This window comes from Cebidichthys violaceus, unplaced genomic scaffold (genome assembly GCF_023349555.1).
Source record: "Cebidichthys violaceus isolate CVI_PGR_0920_01 unplaced genomic scaffold, fCebVio1.0.p SCAF_1, whole genome shotgun sequence".
Lineage (NCBI taxonomy): Eukaryota > Metazoa > Chordata > Actinopteri > Perciformes > Stichaeidae > Cebidichthys > Cebidichthys violaceus.
In genome coordinates, this window is record NW_027176262.1 from 145,091 (window position 1) to 167,500 (window position 22,410).

Genomic DNA, 22,410 nt, shown 5'->3' on the forward strand with positions numbered 1-22,410 from the left:
ATCTTTCCCATTGGCCATGAAAGCAACATTTTCGCATTGAAAAAGCACTGTGTGATGTTTACACTCATCACCATGGTGACGGTGTAGAGGGGGGGCATGTCGCTAACGCTTGGCTGAGGTGGGAACCAATCAGTTAAGAGTAGCTATGTTACCGGACTGACGTCACCCGTTAAAGCGAACATAACCGTTAGTTGATGGCTGAAACTCTTCAACTGCACATGAAAAGGTGGGTTTAGTAGAAGATGTAAGGCTACGTCAGTGTGGTGTTGATTTAAAGCAGGTGACGGTGTAACGTAGTCCTCTATGGAGCGTTAGCGATCACAGCGGCTTTAATAATGCTGTAACAAATAGCTCGTAACTACACCTTTAGGTGGTGGGGGTGGTTAGGACCCGGATGTTCTCCAACCGTGGAGGTGAGTGACTGCAGTCAAGTAGCCTAGCTACCGCGTTGCATGTCGGGAATTTAAGTTAAATAACGTACCTTACACCAAAAAACACACCATTTAACACGTTTTAGAAGTCACAAAACACGACTTGACTTTTAAAAGACAGGTAATTTAACGAGCTAATTATTAAAAAATAAACGGTGGAATGTTTTGGGTGAAAAATAACAGCTGAAAGTCTTGAAGTTGTGTAGTATTTACAGTGAAATGTCTCGTTTACACACTTCAGTTTGCCGGGGTGGTGTCTGAACACAACACAGATAACCTACTGATTAACTTGAGTTAAACCTAACTAGTTGTGACGTTACAGCTAGACTGTCTACTTAGTTAACTAGTCGATGTGCTACATTGCTCTCTAATCCGTCTATTGAGAACCGTAAACTGTCACACGGCAGTGCACCGGTGTTACGGTTTATCAAGGGACCCTGTTAACTGATGTTACCCTGTTAACTGGTGTTACGGTTTATCAAGGGACCCTGTTAACTGGTGTTAAGGTTCATCAAGGGACCCTGTTAACTGGTGTTACGGTTCATCAAGGGACCCTGTTAACTGGTGTTACGGTTCATCAAGGGACCCTGTTAACTGGTGTTACGGTTCATCAAGGGACCCTGTTAACTGTTTTTAACAGCTGACGTGACTACGGCAACCAAGGACGCGTTCGGCTGAAAGTTACCAGTTAACCGGGTCGCTTGATAAACCGTAACACCGGTCGTCGTTGTGTCTCCAGCTCTGGTGTCCCATCTCCTCCCGGTGTCATGTAAAGATGTGACCCCTCACGGACACCGTCTTGCACACATACGTCAACTGGTTTCTTGTGCTGTAACAAAAAATCCACCATTTGTTACTACAGTTTATGTTTGTCATTCACTAGTTTTACAACTATTATAAGATATAACTTTAGTAATTGTTTCCTACTTCATATGTGCAGTAATGTGAACCCAACCATTCAGTCCGATTACATCATATTTTAGTTATTTTTTCTGCCTTCACTGTGTGATTAGTTTTATTCTAGCGGTTTTGTTTTTGACTGATGTCTCTTGTTGTTCTCTCACTCTGCTGCACATTCCCTCACTGTGTTTCTAATAAAAGATATATATATATATATATATATATATATATATATATATATATATATATACATATACATATATATATATATATATATATATATTACTATAGTATACTATATATATAGTAATATAGTAAGATATATATATATATATATATATATATATATATATATATATATATACTGTATAATACTATACTATATTGGAATAAGGGAGATAAGATGGAACTTTATTAATCTCAAAATAAATTATTGTGTCAGAGTTCACAACAACTATTAAAATAGAAAAAATAATAACATAAGATTAAAAGGAAGAGTCAATATAAAGTGGATGAGAAGTAATACACACACACACACACACACACACACACACACACACACACACACACATTGGAATAAGGGAGATAACGTAGGAGGTAAGTCGTATGAAGATGAAATGCAGTTGGTTACAATCAGCTGTGAAATTGAATCACTTTTTCACTTTGATGGGTGGAATGTGACAGACTTGGAAACTTCTCACACCATACTTTACTTTCTGTGAAAGCAGTGTGGTTGACTCATTTAACTTTATATAATTCCATTTAACTTTATATAACTCCTTTTAACTTTATATAACTCCTTTTAACTTATATAACTCCATTTAACTCATATAACTCTAGTTAACTTGTTTAACTCGTTTAACTTGTATAACTCGTATAACTCGTTTAACTTGTATAACTCATATAACTCTATTTAACTCGTATAACTCATATAACTCTATTTAACTCGTTTAACTCGTATAACTCTAGTTAACTTGTTTAACTTGTTTAACTCGTTTAACTCGTATAACTCATATAACTCTAGTTAACTCGTATAACTCTATTTAACTCGTTTAACTCGTATAACTCGTTTAACTCGTATAACTCTAGTTAACTTGTTTAACTCGTATAACTCATATAACTCTAGTTAACTTGTTTAACTTGTATAACTCTAGTTAACTCATATAACTCATATAACTCTATTTAACTTGTTTAACTCGTATAACTTGTTTAACTCATAACTATTTAACTCGTTTAACTTGTATAACTTTATTTAACTCGTATAACTCATATAACTCTATTTAACTTGTATAACTCGTATAACTCATATAACTCTAGTTAACTTGTTTGACTCGTTTAACTCGTATAACTCATATAACTCTAGTTAACTCGTATAACTCATATAACTATTTAACTTGTTTAACTCATATAACTCGTTTAACTCGTATAACTCTAGTTAACTTGTTTAACTCGTTTAACTCATATAACTCATATAACTCTAGTTAACTTGTTTAACTTGTTTAACTCGTATAACTCTAGTTAACTCATATAACTCATATAACTGTATTTAACTTGTTTAACTCGTATAACTCTAGTTAACTCGTATAACTCATATAACTCTAATTAACTTGTTTAACTTGTTTAACTCGTATAACTCATATAACTCTAGTTAACTTGTTTAACTCATATAACTCATATAACTCTAGTTAACTCGTATAACTCACATAACTCTAGTTAACGTTTAACTCGTATAACTCATATAACTCTATTTAACTTGTTTAACTCGTATAACTCATAACTATTTAACTCGTATAACTCATATAACTCTATTTAACTTGTTTAACTCGTATAACTCGTTTAACTCATATAACTCTAGTTAACTTGTTTAACTCGTATAACTCTATTTAACTCGTATAACTCGTTTAACTCGTATAACTCATATAACTCTATTTAACTTGTTTAACTCGTTTAACTCATATAACTCTAGTTAACTTGTTTAACTCGTATAACTATTTAACTCGTATAACTTGTTTAACTCGTATAACTCATATAACTCTAGATAACTTGTTTAAGTTGTTTAACTTGTTTAACTCATATAACTCTAGTTAACTTGTTTAACTTGTTTAACTCGTATAACTCTAGTTAACTTGTTTAACTTGTATAACTCATATAACTCTAGTTAACTTGTTTAACTCGTATAACTCATATAACTAGTTAACTTGTTTAACTTGTTTAACTCGTATAACTCATATAACTCTAGTTAACTTGTTTAACTCGTATAACTCATATAACTCTAGTTAACTTGTTTAACTCGTATAATTCTAGTTAACTTGTTTAACTTGTTTAACTCGTATAACTCTAGTTAACTTGTTTAACTCGTATAACTCATATAACTCCAGTTAACTTGTTTAACTCGTATAACTCTATTTAACTCGTATAAAGGCGTCCATGCTAGTCCTCTCAGAGCTAATTGGAATGCCGCGGCGTGTTGAGCGTCCTGCAGAGGGTCACAGGACGTCTGCTATATTTACCGGCTGTGTAACTGGATCTGTGTTATTCTGGAGCGCTGTGCTCACGCTCGGCTCTCACAGCCTCACTAGTAGCTCCTCACTGCTGTCCGTCCTATCGGCCCGGCCGCTCACAACAACAAGGGTGAGCCTCTGAACTAAACGTCCTCCTTTCCTCCGTCAGGTGAGTGCACACTGTGTGGGCTTATTGGTACGTCTTCCTCAGGAGATGGTGATACAGGAACGAGAGGTTCTAGAAAGTTCTGGATTGTTCCAGAAGAACTGTGAGCAGCTCTGCGGGGCATGTCCTCAGTAAGATAGTGAATATGTATAGATGGTGAAATGTGAGCCACCTTAATGCAGCTGTACGAGATGGAGTCCACCTATCCGCTTTCTCTCTACCTGAGCTTTATATATTTCTGGATGTTGATATCACGAGCTGAAGGACGCACCATTAATCTTTCATGGTGGGACATGAAATCTGGAGAATGTGTTGATCGGCGTGGTCTGACCGTGCTGAGAGAGACAGGTGAAGGACATGTTGATTTCTGAAGGCGACGTGATACTTGTACTGGACATTTGGTCTCCTCAGGGACGGACTTCACTGTCCCACCAGACAGCTTGATATCAGAGTTTCACAATGTTATTGTATACTTTTATATTTTTAGATGAAACATGTGTAATGCTGCTGCTTCACTGTATTGTCCTGTGTGTTTTCCACAGGAGTGATCCGTGTCAGAAAGTGTGTGTGTGTGTGTGTGTGTGTGTGTGTGTGGATGTATGTGTGTGTTGACACCGCGGGGTAGCAACAGTACGATGAGCTGCCCAAGAGCCATTACTGCCTGTGGGGACTGACACACACACACACACCGCTACAACTACAGCAGGTAACTACACACACACACACACACACACACACACACACACACACACACACAGAAGCTGTCCGGTGTGAAGACCTGAAGGCTTGAGGTGTGTCCTCAAGTACATGTTGTTCATAGTGCTTTCATGTTTTTGTGTGTAAGGCAGAGAACCTTCTGTTCTAAAGAGTTCTTCAGTTCTTCATGTGTTAAAGCTGCATTCTCTCTAGTGACCACCAGGGGGCGACTCCTCTGGTTGTATAGAAGTCTAGTCTAAAATGACTCTACTTCTCTCTTGATTTATTCCCTCAGTAAACATTGTAAACATGAGTTTATGGTCTCAATCTCTAGTTTACAGTCTTCTTCAATACAGCATGATGTTCATTTAGTACATTATGGTCCATTTAGAGTCAAACAGACCATAAAGAGGGGATGATTTAGGGGCGGGGCTACACGCTGATTGACAGACACTCATATGGATGATATATACCCTGCTGGGTAAAACATTACCGTTAGACACCAAACCTGACATGCAATGCATCTGATACATGATGCAGCCATGGTGACATATTCAGACTTCTCATGGAGACCAGTTCATCTCGTGGACTTGAGAAAACAAACAGGGTTTTATTGATCCACTTTCCCTTTAAAAGTTGGTTAAAACTAAATCTTTTCTTCCCAAAAATGCCGCTTTTTTTATCTTGACATACTCTAAATGTCCACAGATTACTCCACACAACACAGATGCTACTAACTGCAGCAAAGAAGATTACATTTCAACACTAATAAATACTATTTAACTACAAACTGAATGTGTCTCTTAGGAGGACGTTGATGCTGTTCTCCTGTAGTCCTCCAGGCCCAAGTTGTCCTTCCTTGGAACTTTTATGTGATAAACAGCCTCTTATTTGTCTTTTTAAATGCGTATTACTGCACCTATTTACATTAAAAGTACACAAAAATCAATGTATCTTCATTGATACCTCAGTGTCATCATAACAGTCAGCAGATGTTCCTCAATAAGCCAGTATACATTAGACTGTACTATCTGTGTATAATATATGATATATAATATAATAATCAGTGTTTCCTCACAGTTTAGTCTGTGAATTCAGTCTGGCTTCATGGACACATAGTAAGACATGATCATTGATGAAGACCTGGACCATGTAGAACCTACTCCACCCACGCAGCGTTGATCCATCACAGCTCTGATCAGAGGGACTCAGTCTATTAAATCTACTGTTAATGTGCTCCACCAGCAGCTGGTTGATGGTCCATGAGTAGACGTGAACGTTAATGTGCTCCACCAGCAGCTGGTTGATGCTCCATGAGTAGACGTGAACGTTAATGTGCTCCACCAGCAGCTGGAAGCCTCTTCAGGGTGTCTAACGGCTCAATGAGCTCCACTCAGTGGATACAGAGCTATCATCACTGCTAACCATTCATGCTAAGGAGCTGCTAACATCTGAACATTTAACATTTGACATGAGGAAACATGGACTACGTTTACATGCACCAAATATTCCCGTATTCCGAAAAAGACAAATCTTCCTACTAAGCTGTTTCCATATCTAATAAACGTTAATATTCCTGTTCACATGCCGACGTTCATACTCTAGTTCAAGTAACCGGTGGAGGACTTGTTGGACTCTTTCATTCCTTCAAACAGCTTCTCTGAAGATATTTAATAATATGAGCCTGTTGATGAAGTCCTTCAAGATGTTTCTGCTTCTGTTCTTCTGACATCATCTCTCCTCCAGCTCTACTCACTGGTGACTGGTTGTTGTGTTCAACGCACAGAGAGAGACTCAGTACATGTATATGTATATACATGAGTATATATATATATATATATATACATGTATATATATACTGTATAGTGAATGAGCTACATGTCTACAGAATGGTGGTAGAACCTGAACTGTACCAACATGTCACACAGGTTTGAACTGACCTGTTCCACAATATCAAACAGAATATGATGTTTACATGAAACGTGTCTTATTCAGAATACTTTCATATTCTGAATAATTAGTGTGCATGTAGACGTGGTCATCGTCCATCATCTCTGATGTTTTAATATGTCACTTCTACGTGTCCTCTAGCCTCCTGTTCCTCAGTGTCTCCCAGTAAACGCTGCTTTACCTCCAGCACACACTGGTTAAAGCGTTGAACCAGCATAGAGAAGGTCCTCCTGAAGCTCACATAACTGCTGTATCAGAGCCATGAAGCTGGTGTGGTTGTGACAGACATCAGCAGTCTGTTATCTGCTCACATTTCATGGTAAATATAGCAGCGCTGCTCAGAGAGCCCAGCAGCCCCGCGGTGATGTCACAGCGGTCTTCTAGCAGAGCTCATGAGCTTCTGAGTGAGAGTGTGTACGCTACACAGCAGAGAGGAATAACACTAAACAACACTATTAATAAGGAAAGTTCATATGTACAGCACATTCCAACAACAAGGTAATTCAGTGCTTCACATAAAACCAGTAAACATCAAAACATAAGACAAAGATTTAAAAACAATAAGAACATTCATTGAAACACTAAAACGCAGTGTAATAAATAAGATACAGTAGTAAAATGCAGAAATGTATTAATATCCTTGAATGTGGTTCAGTTAAACGTCTTCAGTCTGGATCTAAAGCAGCTGAGGGTCTCAGCAGACCTGCAGCTTTCTGGGACAGACAATAGATAACAGACAATAGACAACAGACAATAGATAACAGACAATAGACAATAGATAACAGACAATAGACAACAGACAATAGATAACAGACAACAGACAATAGATAACAGACAATAGACAACAGACAATAGATAACAGACAATAGATAACAGACAATAGACAATAGACAACAGACAATAGATAACAGACAATAGATAACAGACAATAGATAACAAACAACAGACAATAGATAACAGACAATAGATAACAGACAACAGACAATAGATAACAGACAATAGATAACAGATAACAGACAACAGACAATAGATAAAAGACAACAGACAATAGATAACAGACAATAGACAATAGATAACAGACAATAGATAACAGACAATAGACAACAGACAATAGATAACAGACAATAGATAACAGACAATAGACAACAGACAATAGACAACAGACAATAGATAACAAACAACAGACAATAGATAACAGACAATAGATAACAGACAACAGACAATAGATAACAGACAATAGATAACAGATAACAGACAATAGATAACAGACAATAGACAACAGACAATAGATAACAGACAATAAACAACAGACAATAGACAACAGACAATAGATAACAGACAACAGACAATAGATAACAGACAATAGATAACAGACAATAGATAACAAACAACAGACAATAGATAACAGACAATAGATAACAGACAACAGACAATAGATAACAGACAATAGATAACAGACAACAGACAATAGATAAAAGACAACAGACAATAGATAACAGACAACAGACAATATATAACAGACAATAGATAACAGACAACAGACACTAGATAACAGACAATAGATAACAGACAACAGACAATAGATAACAGATAACAGACAATAGACAACAGACAATAGATAACAGACAATAGATAACAGACAATAGACAACAGACAATAGACAACAGACAATAGATAACAAACAACAGACAATAGATAACAGACAATAGATAACAGACAACAGACAATAGATAACAGACAATAGATAACAGATAACAGACAATAGATAACAGACAATAGACAACAGACAATAGATAACAGACAATAGATAACAGACAATAAACAACAGACAATAGACAACAGACAATAGATAACAGACAATAGACAACAGACAATAGATAACAGACAATAGATAACAAACAACAGACAATAGATAACAGACAATAGATAACAGACAATAGATAACAGACAACAGACAATAGATAACAGACAACAGACAATAGATAACAGACAACAGACACTAGATAACAGACAATAGATAACAGACAATAGATAACAGACAATAGATAACAGACAATAGATAACAGACAACAGACAATAGATAACAGACAATAGATAACAGACAATAGATAACAGACAACAGACAATAGATAACAGACAACAGACAATAGACAACAGACTATAGATAACAGACAACAGACCATAGATAACAGACAATAGACAATAGATAACACAACAGACAATAGATAACAGACAATAGACAACAGACAATAGATAACAGACAACAGACAATAGATAACAGACAATAGATAACAGACAACAGACACGTTTCACTTTGTTGTGTTTCTCAAGGCGTGTTAACTGGTGAAGAGTCAGTCACACTCTTTTATTGATCAACGGTGTCGTGGTCACTTTGTGCTGCAGGGTGAAGATGAATCTCAGCAGTGGCCTCATAACTGCACCGACTCACTGTTTACTATAGTACACCACTCACACACACACACACACACACACACACACACACACACACACACACACACACACACACATACACACACTCACTCACTCACTCACTCACACACACACACACACTCACACACTGATGTTACATTCATATAATGTCAGCTCGGGGCGGCGGCTTCCTGCGTCATCACACACACACTCCTGAGATCATGTCTGCTCTCTGATTGGTTGGGAGGAGACCGGAGGAGGACGATGTATAAGCTGTGACTCACTGACGCGTTACAACAGATGATACACAGATCACTATCAACAAGAGCATGTGCTCTGTATCTGTAGCTCTTTGACAAAGATATACGTGTCGTACTTTATATTGTACATTTGTTATGTTAAAGATTAATTTGTATTTATGGTGCACGTTATTCCTTACACATGTTATAATACACACAGGTAGACGTCAAGTCTCCAGAGCTTTTATTAAAGTAACGGACCAAAACAATGAGCTAAACGTTGCTAACGTGTTTCATTTAGCTGAAGTCAGCTGATATGTATCTACAGTACGTTCTTATAGTCATTCATGTATTTATATAATGGAGGCATTGAGTTGGTTCTTTGGTTGTTTTCTTGTTGGTTGGTTTTTTGGCTCTTCCAGCTTCAGTTTGTCTTCACTGAGCTCTTGAATCCAGTTCCTCGTAGTAGTGACGCTGTGCTCCTGAGAACTTGTTGTAGCTTTAAAAAGCTGCTCAGTAAGTGAAACCTCATCTGTGCCGCTCTGTGCCAAACACTGCCATCAGCTCAGCTGCTAGAACCTTCTCTTCTGCTGCTGCTGACAGCGTTTCTTCATACGGATTCAGGAGAACATCAACAGAACAATCAGCTCTTTCACTGTAGAATGTGACGTTTTCTGTTTTCCCCTTTGATTCTGTTTGTTTCATCTCATATAGTTTTAATATATAATATATATAATATATTGTCCGGGTTGGTTTGCTAAAGCAACACTGTTAAAGAAGTGGACGTAGTCGTGGTGACGTCACTCGTTGGTTTGTGGACTGATGTTTTGAAGTCTTCAGTTCGGCATTTTGTCTGTCGCCATCTTGTCTTTTATCAACCAGTGAACAGGAAGTGACCATATCTGGACTGAGGAGGAGTGATGTAGAGACCTGTCAATCAGCGTGTAGCCCCGCCCCTAAAGCATCCCCTGCTTTATGGTCTGTTTGACTCTAAATGGAGCATAATGTACTAAATGAACATCATGCTGTATTGAAGAAGACTGTAAACTAGAGATTGAGACCATAAACTCATGTTTACAATGTTTACTGAGGGAATAAATCAAGAGAGAAGTAGAGTAATTTTAGACTAGACTTCTATACAACCAGAGGAGTTGCCCCCTGGTGGACACTAGAGAGAATGCAGCTTTAAGGTGCTGTTAGCCTCTTCCCTGAGAGAGTCCTCAATGTGTTTTATTCTTTGGACAGCAGTGAGTGTTGGCTCTTCTCCAACACTCACTGCCTATCTGCCTACTCCAGATCAGTAAAGCTGAATTATTGATAAACCTGTGTTCACACAGAGAGGCAGAGGGAGAAAGAGAGAGAGAGAGAGAGACAGAGAGACAGAGAGACAGACAGAGAGAGAGAGACAGAGAGACAGAGAGACAGACAGACAGAGAGAGAGAGAGAGAGAGATTAAAGAAATAGGACCTTCCCTCGCTGAACTCAACACCAGATACTTTTATTTATTCAGATGCTGTGAACAAGAGCCTCTCTGTCTCTCTCTCTCTCTCTCTCTCTCTCTCTCTCTCTCTCTCTCTCTCTCTCTCTATGTCTGTCTCTCTCTCTCTGTCTGTCTCTGTCTGTCTCTCTCTGTCTCTGTCTGCCTCCCCAAACAGGAGAAGGGTCGGACTTTAAATCTGAGATGTCAAAATAGCCACAGTAGAGATTCTGCTCCGTATTTATATATTTAGAAATATATAATATAATATATATAATAATATGTATATTATATATTATTACATTATATATATATAAATATATGTTAATATATAATATATATGATAATATATACATTATATATTATTATATATATTATATATTTATATATATAAATATGTTGGAGTTGGTAGGAGCCGGTGGGTCCCAGCGGGGGGGTTTAGAGCTCTTCAGGGTTAGATCACAGCCTACATAGTGGATCAGAATGCTAGCTGAGATCTGCTGCTGTGTGGTCAGCTGTCCTGTAGATAGAAGCAGCATGTCACCAGGTAAACACACAGCCGTGAGATGTGATTAAAATAATCAGTCACAGATTATAGATCCTCATCCACTGCTCCCTAAAGAGAGATCAGAATGAATTCCTCACATCCTCACACCTGATGCTGCTCTTCCTGGTGGAACATCACACTGTTGGTGTAGCACGGGGTTCATTTAGTTTGTTACTCTGCAGCACAATTAGCACAATGCTGTTTGTAGTGGAACCAGCAACATCTGTCAGGAGCTGAGGCATCAGCTACACATGAGCTGAGCTACTTTCTGCTCAAACTTCACAAACAATCCATGATCTGTGTAGGTTAATAGAGTGAAGACACTTACTACTGCGTCATGTGCCACACAGAGACACCCTCAACTGTTTTCACTTTTCACTTTGTAAACTGTGGAAGGTAAAGGAAATGAGATTAGTAGTGAAAGGGTTACAGAGTGATGCGATGCTGCCATAATCCTTTAAACAACTGGACAATCAGTGAAACACGGTGAGCGTAGCATCACTTGCATGATGTTATGCCAAAAAGGTGGAAGTGTTTTAATCAGTGCTGCACATTCCTGAATCATTCTGTGTCTTTAAAGCAGATTAGTGCTCAGTGAAGCAGAGGCCGTTTGCTGTAGTGTACGCATATTGATCCGATTGTTGCCGATGAGCTAATACTCGTGTCTCTCTTTTGCCGTTGGCTGCAGTCGATGCAGTCTTCCAGAGGCTCTCCCTTCTCTGTGGCTGAGAAACAACCAGCATCAGCAGCATGTCCCGCGTCTCCTCCACCGCCAAGCGCTACACCAGCCCCTCCTCCTACACCAGCCACTACAGCTCCTACAGCTCCTCCCTGACGCCGGGCCTCAGCTCCTACAGCGAGCGAGACCGGCTGTCCTCCTACAGGTCGCCCACCTCCACCTCCACCTCCTCCTCAGGTTACTCCTCCTCCAGCTATCTGAGCAGCTCCGCCGCTCGCAGCCGCAACTACAGCACCTCCTCCTCAGACCCAGACCGAGGTCGGACCGTCCCGCGCACCGACATCCTCGGAAGCAGCAGCATCAGCAGCCGGCGGAGCGAGAGCCTCAGCAGAACCCCCGTCAGGAGCTATGGAGGCTCGGGGCTGAGCGGTGGGTCGACCTACACCGGCTACAGTTCCTACTCTCCCTCTTCCTCGGCCCAGTCCAGCTACCTCTCCTCCTCGTCCTCCTCCTCACCGGTGGCCTCCAGCATCGCGCTCAGCCGACGGAAATCCGTGTCCCAGAGTGACTTGAGCAGGGACCTGGCCTCCCTGGGCCTCAGCGATGCCTCCTCTTCTTCCAGCAGTGCCCTGCGGAGCTACCGCAGTCGGGCCAGCGACGTGGCCAACTCCTACAGCACCGGCTCCCGCCCGTGCTACTCGGGCCTGCCGCGGAGCTCCACTCAGGAGGCCCTGTCGCGGAGCTCCACCCAGGAGGCCTTCAGCAGCAGCAGCAGCAGAGCGTTCAGCTCTTCGTCGTGGGAGCCGAGCAGTAACGGGCTGTCCGACTCCTCCACCAGGGACTCCACGGTAAGACAACGTCCTCTGCTCTCACACATGCTTATTGGGGGATTCATGTCCAGGTGTTTCTTCATTTCTTTAGTTTCACACACAAAGAGAAGCCCAACAATGCTTTGAGGCTTCTGAGAGTTCTGTCTTTTACCAAACGAGGGCACTATTGTTCACATTCATTTGGTTTGTTTTACAGTAATATGCCAGGCATTCGCTCTCTCATGCCTTTAACAGTCATTGATCGTAAAAATGACACGCACAAGTTACCTTATTCTTCTCTTGATAAGAATCTTATTCTAAACGGAGGTCATTATTCCAGTAAGTAGCTCCATGGTTATGTGACAAACCTGCATGGACACCTGACCCCTCTCTGACCCATCAGTCAGCTATAGCTTACACCTCTCAGATGAGCCGGGTCTGCAGGCCACCGTCCTCATCTCTAAACTCAGTAAGAATGACCCGAGCATCCACGTCAGAAAGCACAAATGACCCACTTCCTCCTCAGGATTAGTCCAGATAAGCGCTTACATGAGTGGAGGAAGAGGAGGAGGAGAGAGTGGGTGGTAGGAAGGAGGAAGAGTGGAAAAGAGAATTAGTGGAAAGTGCTTTTCACTGGATGTCAGGTAGTTAAAACCAAGAACAAACATCTCTGGATTCACTTTACTATTAAAGGGGCATACAAAATAATTCAGTTGCACACGTTGTTAATCAGATATGCACTTGTTCACATTCCTTCAACAGTTATATTTCTGTGAAGGTTTCGGTCACTACAGTCATTGGAAGGCTCGTTCTCGTAAACGGGAACATAATTGGCTCAGAAGTCATATAGAGAGGTGAAGTCCCGCCTTTTCTGGTGTCCCCCATGAGACCTTATTTCAGAAGAAATGTGTGCAGAAGTCAACTGCGTTAGACATTGAACTGTGCCATGAATTAAACATATGATGTTTCTCAATTTAAGATAATTTTGTACGTCAAGAAAGTTTCAGTTTGTCATAGATTTTTCATAGTATCGTTTACTTTAGTGTGAAACTGCATCAGTGAGCTACATCTCTTGTCTCGCACTATGTACACCAAGCTTGGCTAGCTAGTTAACTTAGCTATGTTCCAAATATAACGTTATCTTACCTTCTAGCTAGCTAACTAAGCTATGTTCCAAATGTAACATTATCTTACCTTCTAGCTAGCTAACTAAGCTATGTTCCAAATGTAATGTTATCTTACCTTCTAGCTAGTTAACTTAGCTATGTTCCAAATATAACGTTATCTTACCTTCTAGCTCGTTAACTTAGCTATGTTCCAAATATAACGTTATCTTACCTTCTAGCTAGCTAACTAAGCTATGTTCCAAATGTAATGTTATCTTACCTTCTAGCTAGTTAACTTAGCTATATTCCAAATGTAACGTTATCTTACCTTCTAGCTAGCTAACTAAACTATGTTCCAAATGTAACGTTATCTTACCTTCTAGCTAGCTAACTTAGCTATGTTCCAAATGTAACGTTATCTTACCTTCTAGCTAGTTAACTTAGCTATATTCCAAATGTAACGTTATCTTACCTTCTAGCTAGCTAACTTAGCTATGTTCCAAATGTAACGTTATCTTACCTTCTAGCTAGTTAACTTAGCTATATTCCAAACATAACGTTATCTTACCTTCTAGCTAGCTAACTTAGCTATGTTCCAAATGTAACGTTATCAACAACAACAACGTGAAAGTTGTTATTATCATTTTTGATCCTTTATTAATGACGAGAATACAAACTTTCAATGTTATCGTTCATCAGTGTGGATGCTCTCATTGTTAATTAAAGGCTTGAACATTTGCTGATTGTAAATCAAATATCTTTGAGTTTTGGACTGTTAAAAACATGAAACATTTTAATATTTTCTGACATTATAAAGACTTAACAGCTAATCAGTAAATAGAGCAAATAATCAGATTGATAATTAAATGACTTGTTAGTTGCAGCACTAATCAACCACGTTAATGACTTACCGTTAAGAAGTAGAACTCAGAGTCGATTCAGCCCCTTTATTCTCACACGATAACAACAAAAGCCAAACAATCTGAACGTATTCTCATTCTGGCGTCTGCTCAGATTGAAAGATTAAAAGACTAACGTGACCTTCACATTAGAAACTCCTGACTCTCCGAGTCAAAGGTGAAGAACTGTTTATTAGGAGGCTTCAAAGATTTAAACCCTGGATAAAACAGGTCTTAGTCGCACGTAAAAAGATGCTGATTTGACTCCTAACAATAACCCATGAGCGTCCACGTGTCAATATCCGCTCAGGTGATGCAGGTTCCTGCAGTGGAATTGACAAGCTTGAACTTGACTTTTATTCCCATTTAAACCCAACAAGCAATCAACACCTCTCCATCATGCAGCGACTGAGAAGTCACCAGCTGCACCGATAATGAGCCCTAAGGTACATTTAATCACCGATAAAGATAAAAGATAAAATCACCCCGTCTGCAGAAAACCAGCCCCATACAGGGTCCTTCTGGCGGGTTAAGGCCTTATTGTGTCACAGATGTTGAAATAATGAAATGTAGAATCAAAATAATATGATCTACACAGTCCAATTAATCGTTGAAAGCCTCTACTCCAAAGTTTAACTCAACATCTTTGGTTTGATTGAAGGTAGAGTTGCCAAATATGTTCGATAAGCTTTCTCCAGTTTCCCTTCGTTCTTCTCACTTTGTTCCAATCTCAAACGTATAATGCGTTCACATTATTTAAAGTTTGTTAGCATCCAGTTGAGTCATACAGAATCACAGTTATATTTTGATTTGAACTCTCCTGAAAATAGCTTATTTTTCTGCAAAGCAAGATAAACTCTCAGAAGCTTACAACACAAAAACACACCAGAAACATAGCAGCTGCTGGTGCCTCATGGTGGTGTTCATCGTGTTCATCGTATGTTTATGATAAAGCCAAGCTGGTTAACGTGACTACTGGTGTTGTTTTTCTCCTGTTTGTCATGCCTGATATTCAAATCAGACCAGCTTTAACCAACCAAGCGTAAAAGAACTCCACAGTTTATAACACCTTGGGTTTTATTTTGGGCCCATTCTCTCTCTATCAGTTGTGACGACATTGCACTCAACAAACTAACTGTCGAGAGCAATCAGGTGGTAAACACACTCTCAGGTTAGTCAAAGGTCTTTGGAAGAGGTACGAGTTTTATTCACCAAACTTTGCTCATTTACACAGACTTCCAGTAGTTTTACTTTCAGTAAAAAAGTCACACACTTAGATAAATAAAGTGATATGAAACACAAAGTGTTAAAACACATCCATTCTTCTACACACACCTGCTGACTGTGTATTACTGCTGTAGTCTCTTTCAGCTCTTTGTGAAGACAATAGAGACCTTCAGCTCACTCTTTTGGTTCTTTGGCTGCTAACAAACAGCCACAGTGAGGACTTTCTAGACTTTCTGTTGAGTCAACAATATTTTTAGACTGTGTGGCCGACAGCTTACAGTTTGATTAAAACAACAAAACGACAGGGAGCTTTACATTTAACATTACACCGAGGCTGCCGTGAAAAGGACCTAGAATACTGATACTGGGATCAAAACAAGGCGTTGTATTCTCTATACTGTGAGTATTGCAGCAGCCCAGGTTTCCTCTTCCCTCCGTTCTTCTAGAGGTTCCCGAAACACGTGATGTCACACGCTAGTGATGTCACACGTTAGTGATACGCTAGTGATGTCATACGGTAGTGATGTCATACGGTAGTGAGTCACACGTTAGTGATGTCATATATTAGTGATACGCTAGTGATGTCATACACTACTGATGTCATACATTAGTGATACGCTAGTGATGTCACACGGTAGTGATGTCATACATTAGTGATGTCACACAGTGATGTCACACGGTAGTGATGTCACACATTAGTGATGTCACACGGTAGTGATGTCACACGGAGTTTGATCACAAGAACAACAGCATCAATGAAACATCATCATTGAGATCATTGATTAGCTCAGAACTTTAGAACTTCTTGTGTTGCTGCTAAAGAAAGAATATTTGTTTACATACAAGAACAATAAAGAAATGTGGATTATTTTCTTCATTATATTCTTTTTTTACAATATAATCAAAAAGAACCAATAAGAATATTGATAAGGAACCAAATCGATAAGTAGTATTGATAAGAGTACTCGTCTCTCTATCTCTACCAGCTCCACCGGCTCATCAGCATCTTTTAAAATCACTTCAATGATTGTGCAGCACACTTCAGACTCAGGTCTGACATCCAGTCGTAGACCTGAGTCTCTCTCCCTCATCCTCTTTAAAACCCTCCCACATACATGTCATCAGAGTCAGCAGGTTAGAGAACGCTATGCACCTCCAGGTCTGACTCAAGTCCTTCAGAGCAACATGTTGGGTTTAAATTTAAACCCTGGAGTGAACAGAGTGTCTAACGGGCCTAATTTATCTGAGATAACCGTCCTCTGGACATCATCGCTCTGCTTTACATCACACTGCTTCACATCAGCTATCACAATACAAACATTGACCTTTTGTTCCGTCTCTCACGTTGAAGTTTCCCACCTCAAGGATTCACACACACACACACACACACACTCACACACACACACAGACACACACATACACACACACACACACACACACACGTATCCCGGTGAAGGAATGTGCTTGCTGGTTATTTGTTGTGTACACACTCTTGAGTCTGGGTCATGAGATTACTGCTGAGGACCTGTTGTACTTCTCTCACTTCTCTACGCTGTAAACCAGGACTTCATGTTGCACCGACATGATCAGTAGCTCATACATATATTTATATACATATATATATGTATATACGTATATATATTTACATATACGTATATACGTATATGTATATATGTGAAAACCAAGGATCAGTCTGGAGTCTGACTTTCTGAAATCATGTTTTTTGTCAGAATTTTGTGCTCAGTTTCATTTTTTTGTTTTTATACAATGAAATAAAAACGTAATACAACATTTTTTTCCCCACAAATGTCACCACAGACAGCCGTTTGTAGTACTGCAGATATATGGATGTTTTATATACTTTCATCAGTCATCAATCACAGCAGAGAGGTGAAGTCCCTCTGTGTTTTGGAAGTACTGTAGTCCACAAGGAAGAGAAAGAATGTAAGATCCCGTTTGAACTGTGCCGTTAATCACACGTATGATGTTGGTCAATTCATAACACATTTAATACTTGACTTGTTTCTTTACAGTTCTTGTATAAAGGTAATACAGTAGTTTATGAATATGAGATATCAGTTTACAGTTAATTAAAACTCCTCCTCGTTGTGGCGGTCAGTTTAAAAACAAAACTGTTTTATTACAGAATGATAATTTCTGGTCTTGTGATAATATCTTTTAAAAGGACAAACATCATGTGTGTAATTCGTGGCACAATTCAAATAAGAGCAAATAGTTATTTGACTCTCGCCACTGACTTCCATTCAAATTTGTTTTCTAAAATAAGCTCCCATGGCGGGACTTCTCTCTATTGCGTCACCTCCTTCAGCGATAGACGGACATTTATTTAGATGAAAAGTCTTCAACATTGACGCCTGTAGGTAAAAATAGGACTGACCTTCATGAGAGAGCAGATCCTGACACACTGCTCATATATATCATAATATAATATAAATCATAGTCAGGCCTGTTTGGTGTTTACCCTGAACTGAGGTGAGGCGAAGTCCTTCTCATTAATAACGAATCTTCTCTCAAAGAATGTCAAAAACATCCGGTTTTAGAGTCAGCCTTGTGTAACACTGTGTCCTTTAACAGTTCTATTTTGGACCCAAATGGTGAAATATTCTTTAAAGTTCTTCAAAGCTTCACGTGTTAAAGCTGCATTCTCTCTAGTGTCCACCAGGGGGCGACTCCTCTGGTTGTATAGAAGTCTAGTCTAAAATGACTCTACTTCTCTCTTGATTTATTCCCTCAGTAAACATTGTAAACATGAGTTTATGGTCTCAATCTCTAGTTTACAGTCTTCTTCAATACAGCATGATGTTCATTTAGTACATTATGCTCCATTTAGAGTCAAACAGACCATAAAGCAGGGGATGATTTAGGGGCGGGGCTACACATTGATTGACAGGTCTCTACGTCACTCCTCCTCAGTCCAGATACGGTCACTTCCTGTTCACTGACTGCAAAGAAAACCAAGATGGCGACGGCTAAAATGCCGAACTGAAGACTTCAAAACATTCTGTGATTAAGACATTACAAAATAATGTACGGTTGACATTTATGATCATTCACTTTTAATATATTTCCTCACTTTCCTGTGAAGCTGATGCGTGAGCTTTTCTTAAGCAGCAGTGTGTCTTATATAAACCAGGACCAGGACCAGGAGGCTGTAGTCCTCTATCATAGTCCAGGAGGAGGAGGAGGAGACATTAGTCCTTCAGGCTGTTACGACAGCGTGCAGAAGGATGGACTCTGACGTATAGACCTGGAGGCGGACGATGACGTGTGTTGTAGGCCGAAAAAGGTGGGCGGAGCTCCAAGTCCAACCTGAAACGCAATATCCATTTATTACCATTTTTACAGAGCAAACACGCGATCTGCCGCGCACCTGTTTCGTCTTTTTTACCTGTTTTATCGGCCTCCGTACTGTTAGTAGCGTCATTTAAAGGGACAGTACAGGGCTTCTGCTCGGTGCCGTTATATGAATGAATCAGCTCCGGTTCCTCCGTTAACATGCCGAGCATGCGACAGTCGTCGTACACGGTGACCGTGCCGGAGGAGCCTCCCCCGGCTGTGGCTGCTTTCCCGTTCCTGAAGCAGGAGATGCGGAGGAAGGGCAGCGTGTCCGGCTCCGTGCTGGTGTCCACGTTCGTGGGGCTGCTCATAAACCAAGCCAAGGTGAGAGAGCTACCTCCGGTACCTCCGGTACTCCACACCAGACTCCATTCACACACACAGCGATCTAACGTTTACCGGTTTATCTGCGTTCATCTGCAGCGCGTTAAAGCCCGTTACACTCCAGTGATGATGCTTTGTGAATCGGCCGAGATCCGTTATTTAGTTTAGTTTAGTTTAATTTAAACATAAAATAAAGACACATAACAGAGTGCATACTGTCACAGAGCAGGAAGAGGCAACAAGCCAGCTGGGCTCACGTGAAGCCTCCACCTTCACAATATTAAAATATAACAATATGCATCAGACAGGACTCATTCACAAATCAAGCATGTAACGACGTGTTGTAACGACGTGTCTCTGTATAAGTGTGTGTGTGTGTGTGTGTGTGTGTGTGTGTGTGTGTGTGTGTGTGTGTGTGTGTGTGTGTGTGTGTGTGTGTGATGTAATGAACACATTCAGTCACATGTGAGATCTCCACTGTATGAACACACGGTGGTAATAAGCAGTAATACACTACTAATAACTATGTGTGGTATGGTGTTGAGTGTATTGAAAGCTCATCATATGGACCTGATGCTACAGGTCTGTAAGGAGAGGCGGGGGGGGGGGGGGGGGGGGGGGGGGGTCATCACAAAGAGAACAGATGTTTCCTCACTGCTGGTGTTCAGGTCTTGTCAGTTTTAGGGTGAAGTGAGTCATTTTGCAGAGGTAAGCCGCTCTTTTAAGCCGCTGTGCCAGGATCAGCGGCCGGCACCGGCAGGTCACGGTTATGTAAGCAGTTTAATCCTCCTCATACATTACAGCTGCTCTCATGGCCCTCTGTAGGCTGCTGATGGAGGACATAACCACACAGGCCTCTGGCTGTTTCCATACGACACACACACGTGTAGGTCTGAGGACACACTCTACTGAAAACCACTGTGTGTGTGTGTGTGTGTGTGTGTGTGTGTGTGTGTGTGTGTGTGTGTGTGTGTGTGTGTGTGTTATGTAATGAGGAGTCACATTAGACCACACGCTCGGCAACGCTCTCTGTTGTGTTGTCTCCGTCCACCTGCTCCTCTCCTGTCCCCTGCTTCCTCCTCTCCTCCTCCCTCACCCCATGCGTATGCATGCTCCTGGTGTGTGTGAGTGTGTGAGTGTGTAGAGCTCGCGGTGTATCGGGTGCGTGTGGTTATCTGTGATGGTCGTGCAGATGTTTGTGCACAGCTGTGTCTCTGCAGCTGTGAGGTTAAAGGTGACGTCGTGCTCTCTACAGGTTCTCTTTATAGTGAAGTTGCTTCTGAAATCCATCAAACGTCAGTTATCCTTCATGAAGTCACACTCTGAAGGAATTAACCAATGTCACAAAATTCATCTTTATATTTTTAACATTTTAACGTATGTTGTGTGTGGCAGATGTGTTGTGTAAGCCTTCTTCTCAGTTTGTTCAAATGTCAGACATGGAGAGCTACGCTTATTGATTTATTTGTATTTTTGTATATATACCAAAGTAAAGTGTGTGTTCCTCCCTGGTATTAACTGTCAGTGGGAGGAACTTGGCAGTGGATGCTTGTTACACATTAGTGTTTGGTTATACGTGGCCTACGTTGTGTGTGTGTGTGTGTGTGTGTGTGTGTGTTTGTTACACATTAGTATTTGGTTAGGTGGTAGTTGGTAGCTGTTGTGTGTGTGTGTGTGTGTGTGTGTGTGTGTGTGTGTGTGTGTGTGTGTGTGTGTGTGTGTGTGTGTGTGTGTGCGCGTATGTGTGTGTGTGTGTGTGTGTGTGTGTGTGACGGTGTGTGTGTGTGTGTGTGTGTGTGTGTGTGTGACGGTGTGTGTGTGTGTGTGTGTGTGTGTGTGTGACGGTGTGTGTGTGTGTGTGTGTGTGTGTGTGTGTGTGTGTGTGTATAAAGTGTCACTTCAGCAACAGAACAGACTGTTCTGACCCGTCTCTCTCTCTCTCTCTGCATTGCCAGGTTGAGCCAGACTTCCTGCTGCTGGTGTGAACTTTAGTTCAGAGAGTGTGTTTTGTTTTCATAAAGTTTAATGTAGTGTTTGTTTCATTGAAGGGTTTTACAGTCCTGTGATTGTCTGGAGGACTATTAACTCAATGAATGTGTAAGTATTGTTATTATTCATATAACACAGTCAGGAGCGGATTAGTGTCATGAACTGAATGGATCAGGTGCAGGTGGGTCACGGACTTCATATCCACAGTTATTTGGGTATGTCCTCTTCTTCGTTGGTGTCTTCTTTGATCACAATCAGCTGACGTCCGATGATAAAGAGAATCTATAACACACCAAACTAAGCAGACTAATGACCAGAATGCACCAGGAACAGAAACATATATTTATATATATATATATATATATATATATATATATAAATATGTATATTTATATAAATATATCTTTTAAATTAAATGTTCTTGTTTGAATAGAACAAAAGAAAAACACAGTTTACTAGTAATCCTCTAGCTCACACATACACACACACACACACACACACACACACACACACACTCACTTGTCACTGTGATGTCATCAAGCTTTCCATCCCTGCAAAAAAACATCAAGACTATCGTTGCCACGGAGACAGAGTTATCTCGTCGTCATGACGTCTGCCCGGACCGGTCGACGTGTCGGCCAATCACGAGCCACCATCAAGCGTTATTAAAAAGCAAAGCGGAC

At 40.3% G+C, this 22,410-nt stretch overlaps 1 protein-coding gene across 1 annotated transcript in view; it reads left to right on the top strand.

Annotated features, from left to right (window-relative positions):
- The first annotated feature begins 3,742 nt into the window (after positions 1 to 3,742).
- The window catches only part of LOC137866424 (ubiquitin carboxyl-terminal hydrolase 2-like), a 28,676-nt gene continuing 10,008 nt past the window's right edge, over positions 3,743 to 22,410 (top strand). Inside the window, 3 exon segments of the mRNA XM_068702379.1 lie at positions 3,743 to 4,001; positions 4,541 to 4,704; positions 12,026 to 12,864. Coding sequence (XP_068558480.1) covers positions 12,088 to 12,864 — 777 coding nt within the window. The 5' untranslated portion in view covers positions 3,743 to 4,001; positions 4,541 to 4,704; positions 12,026 to 12,087.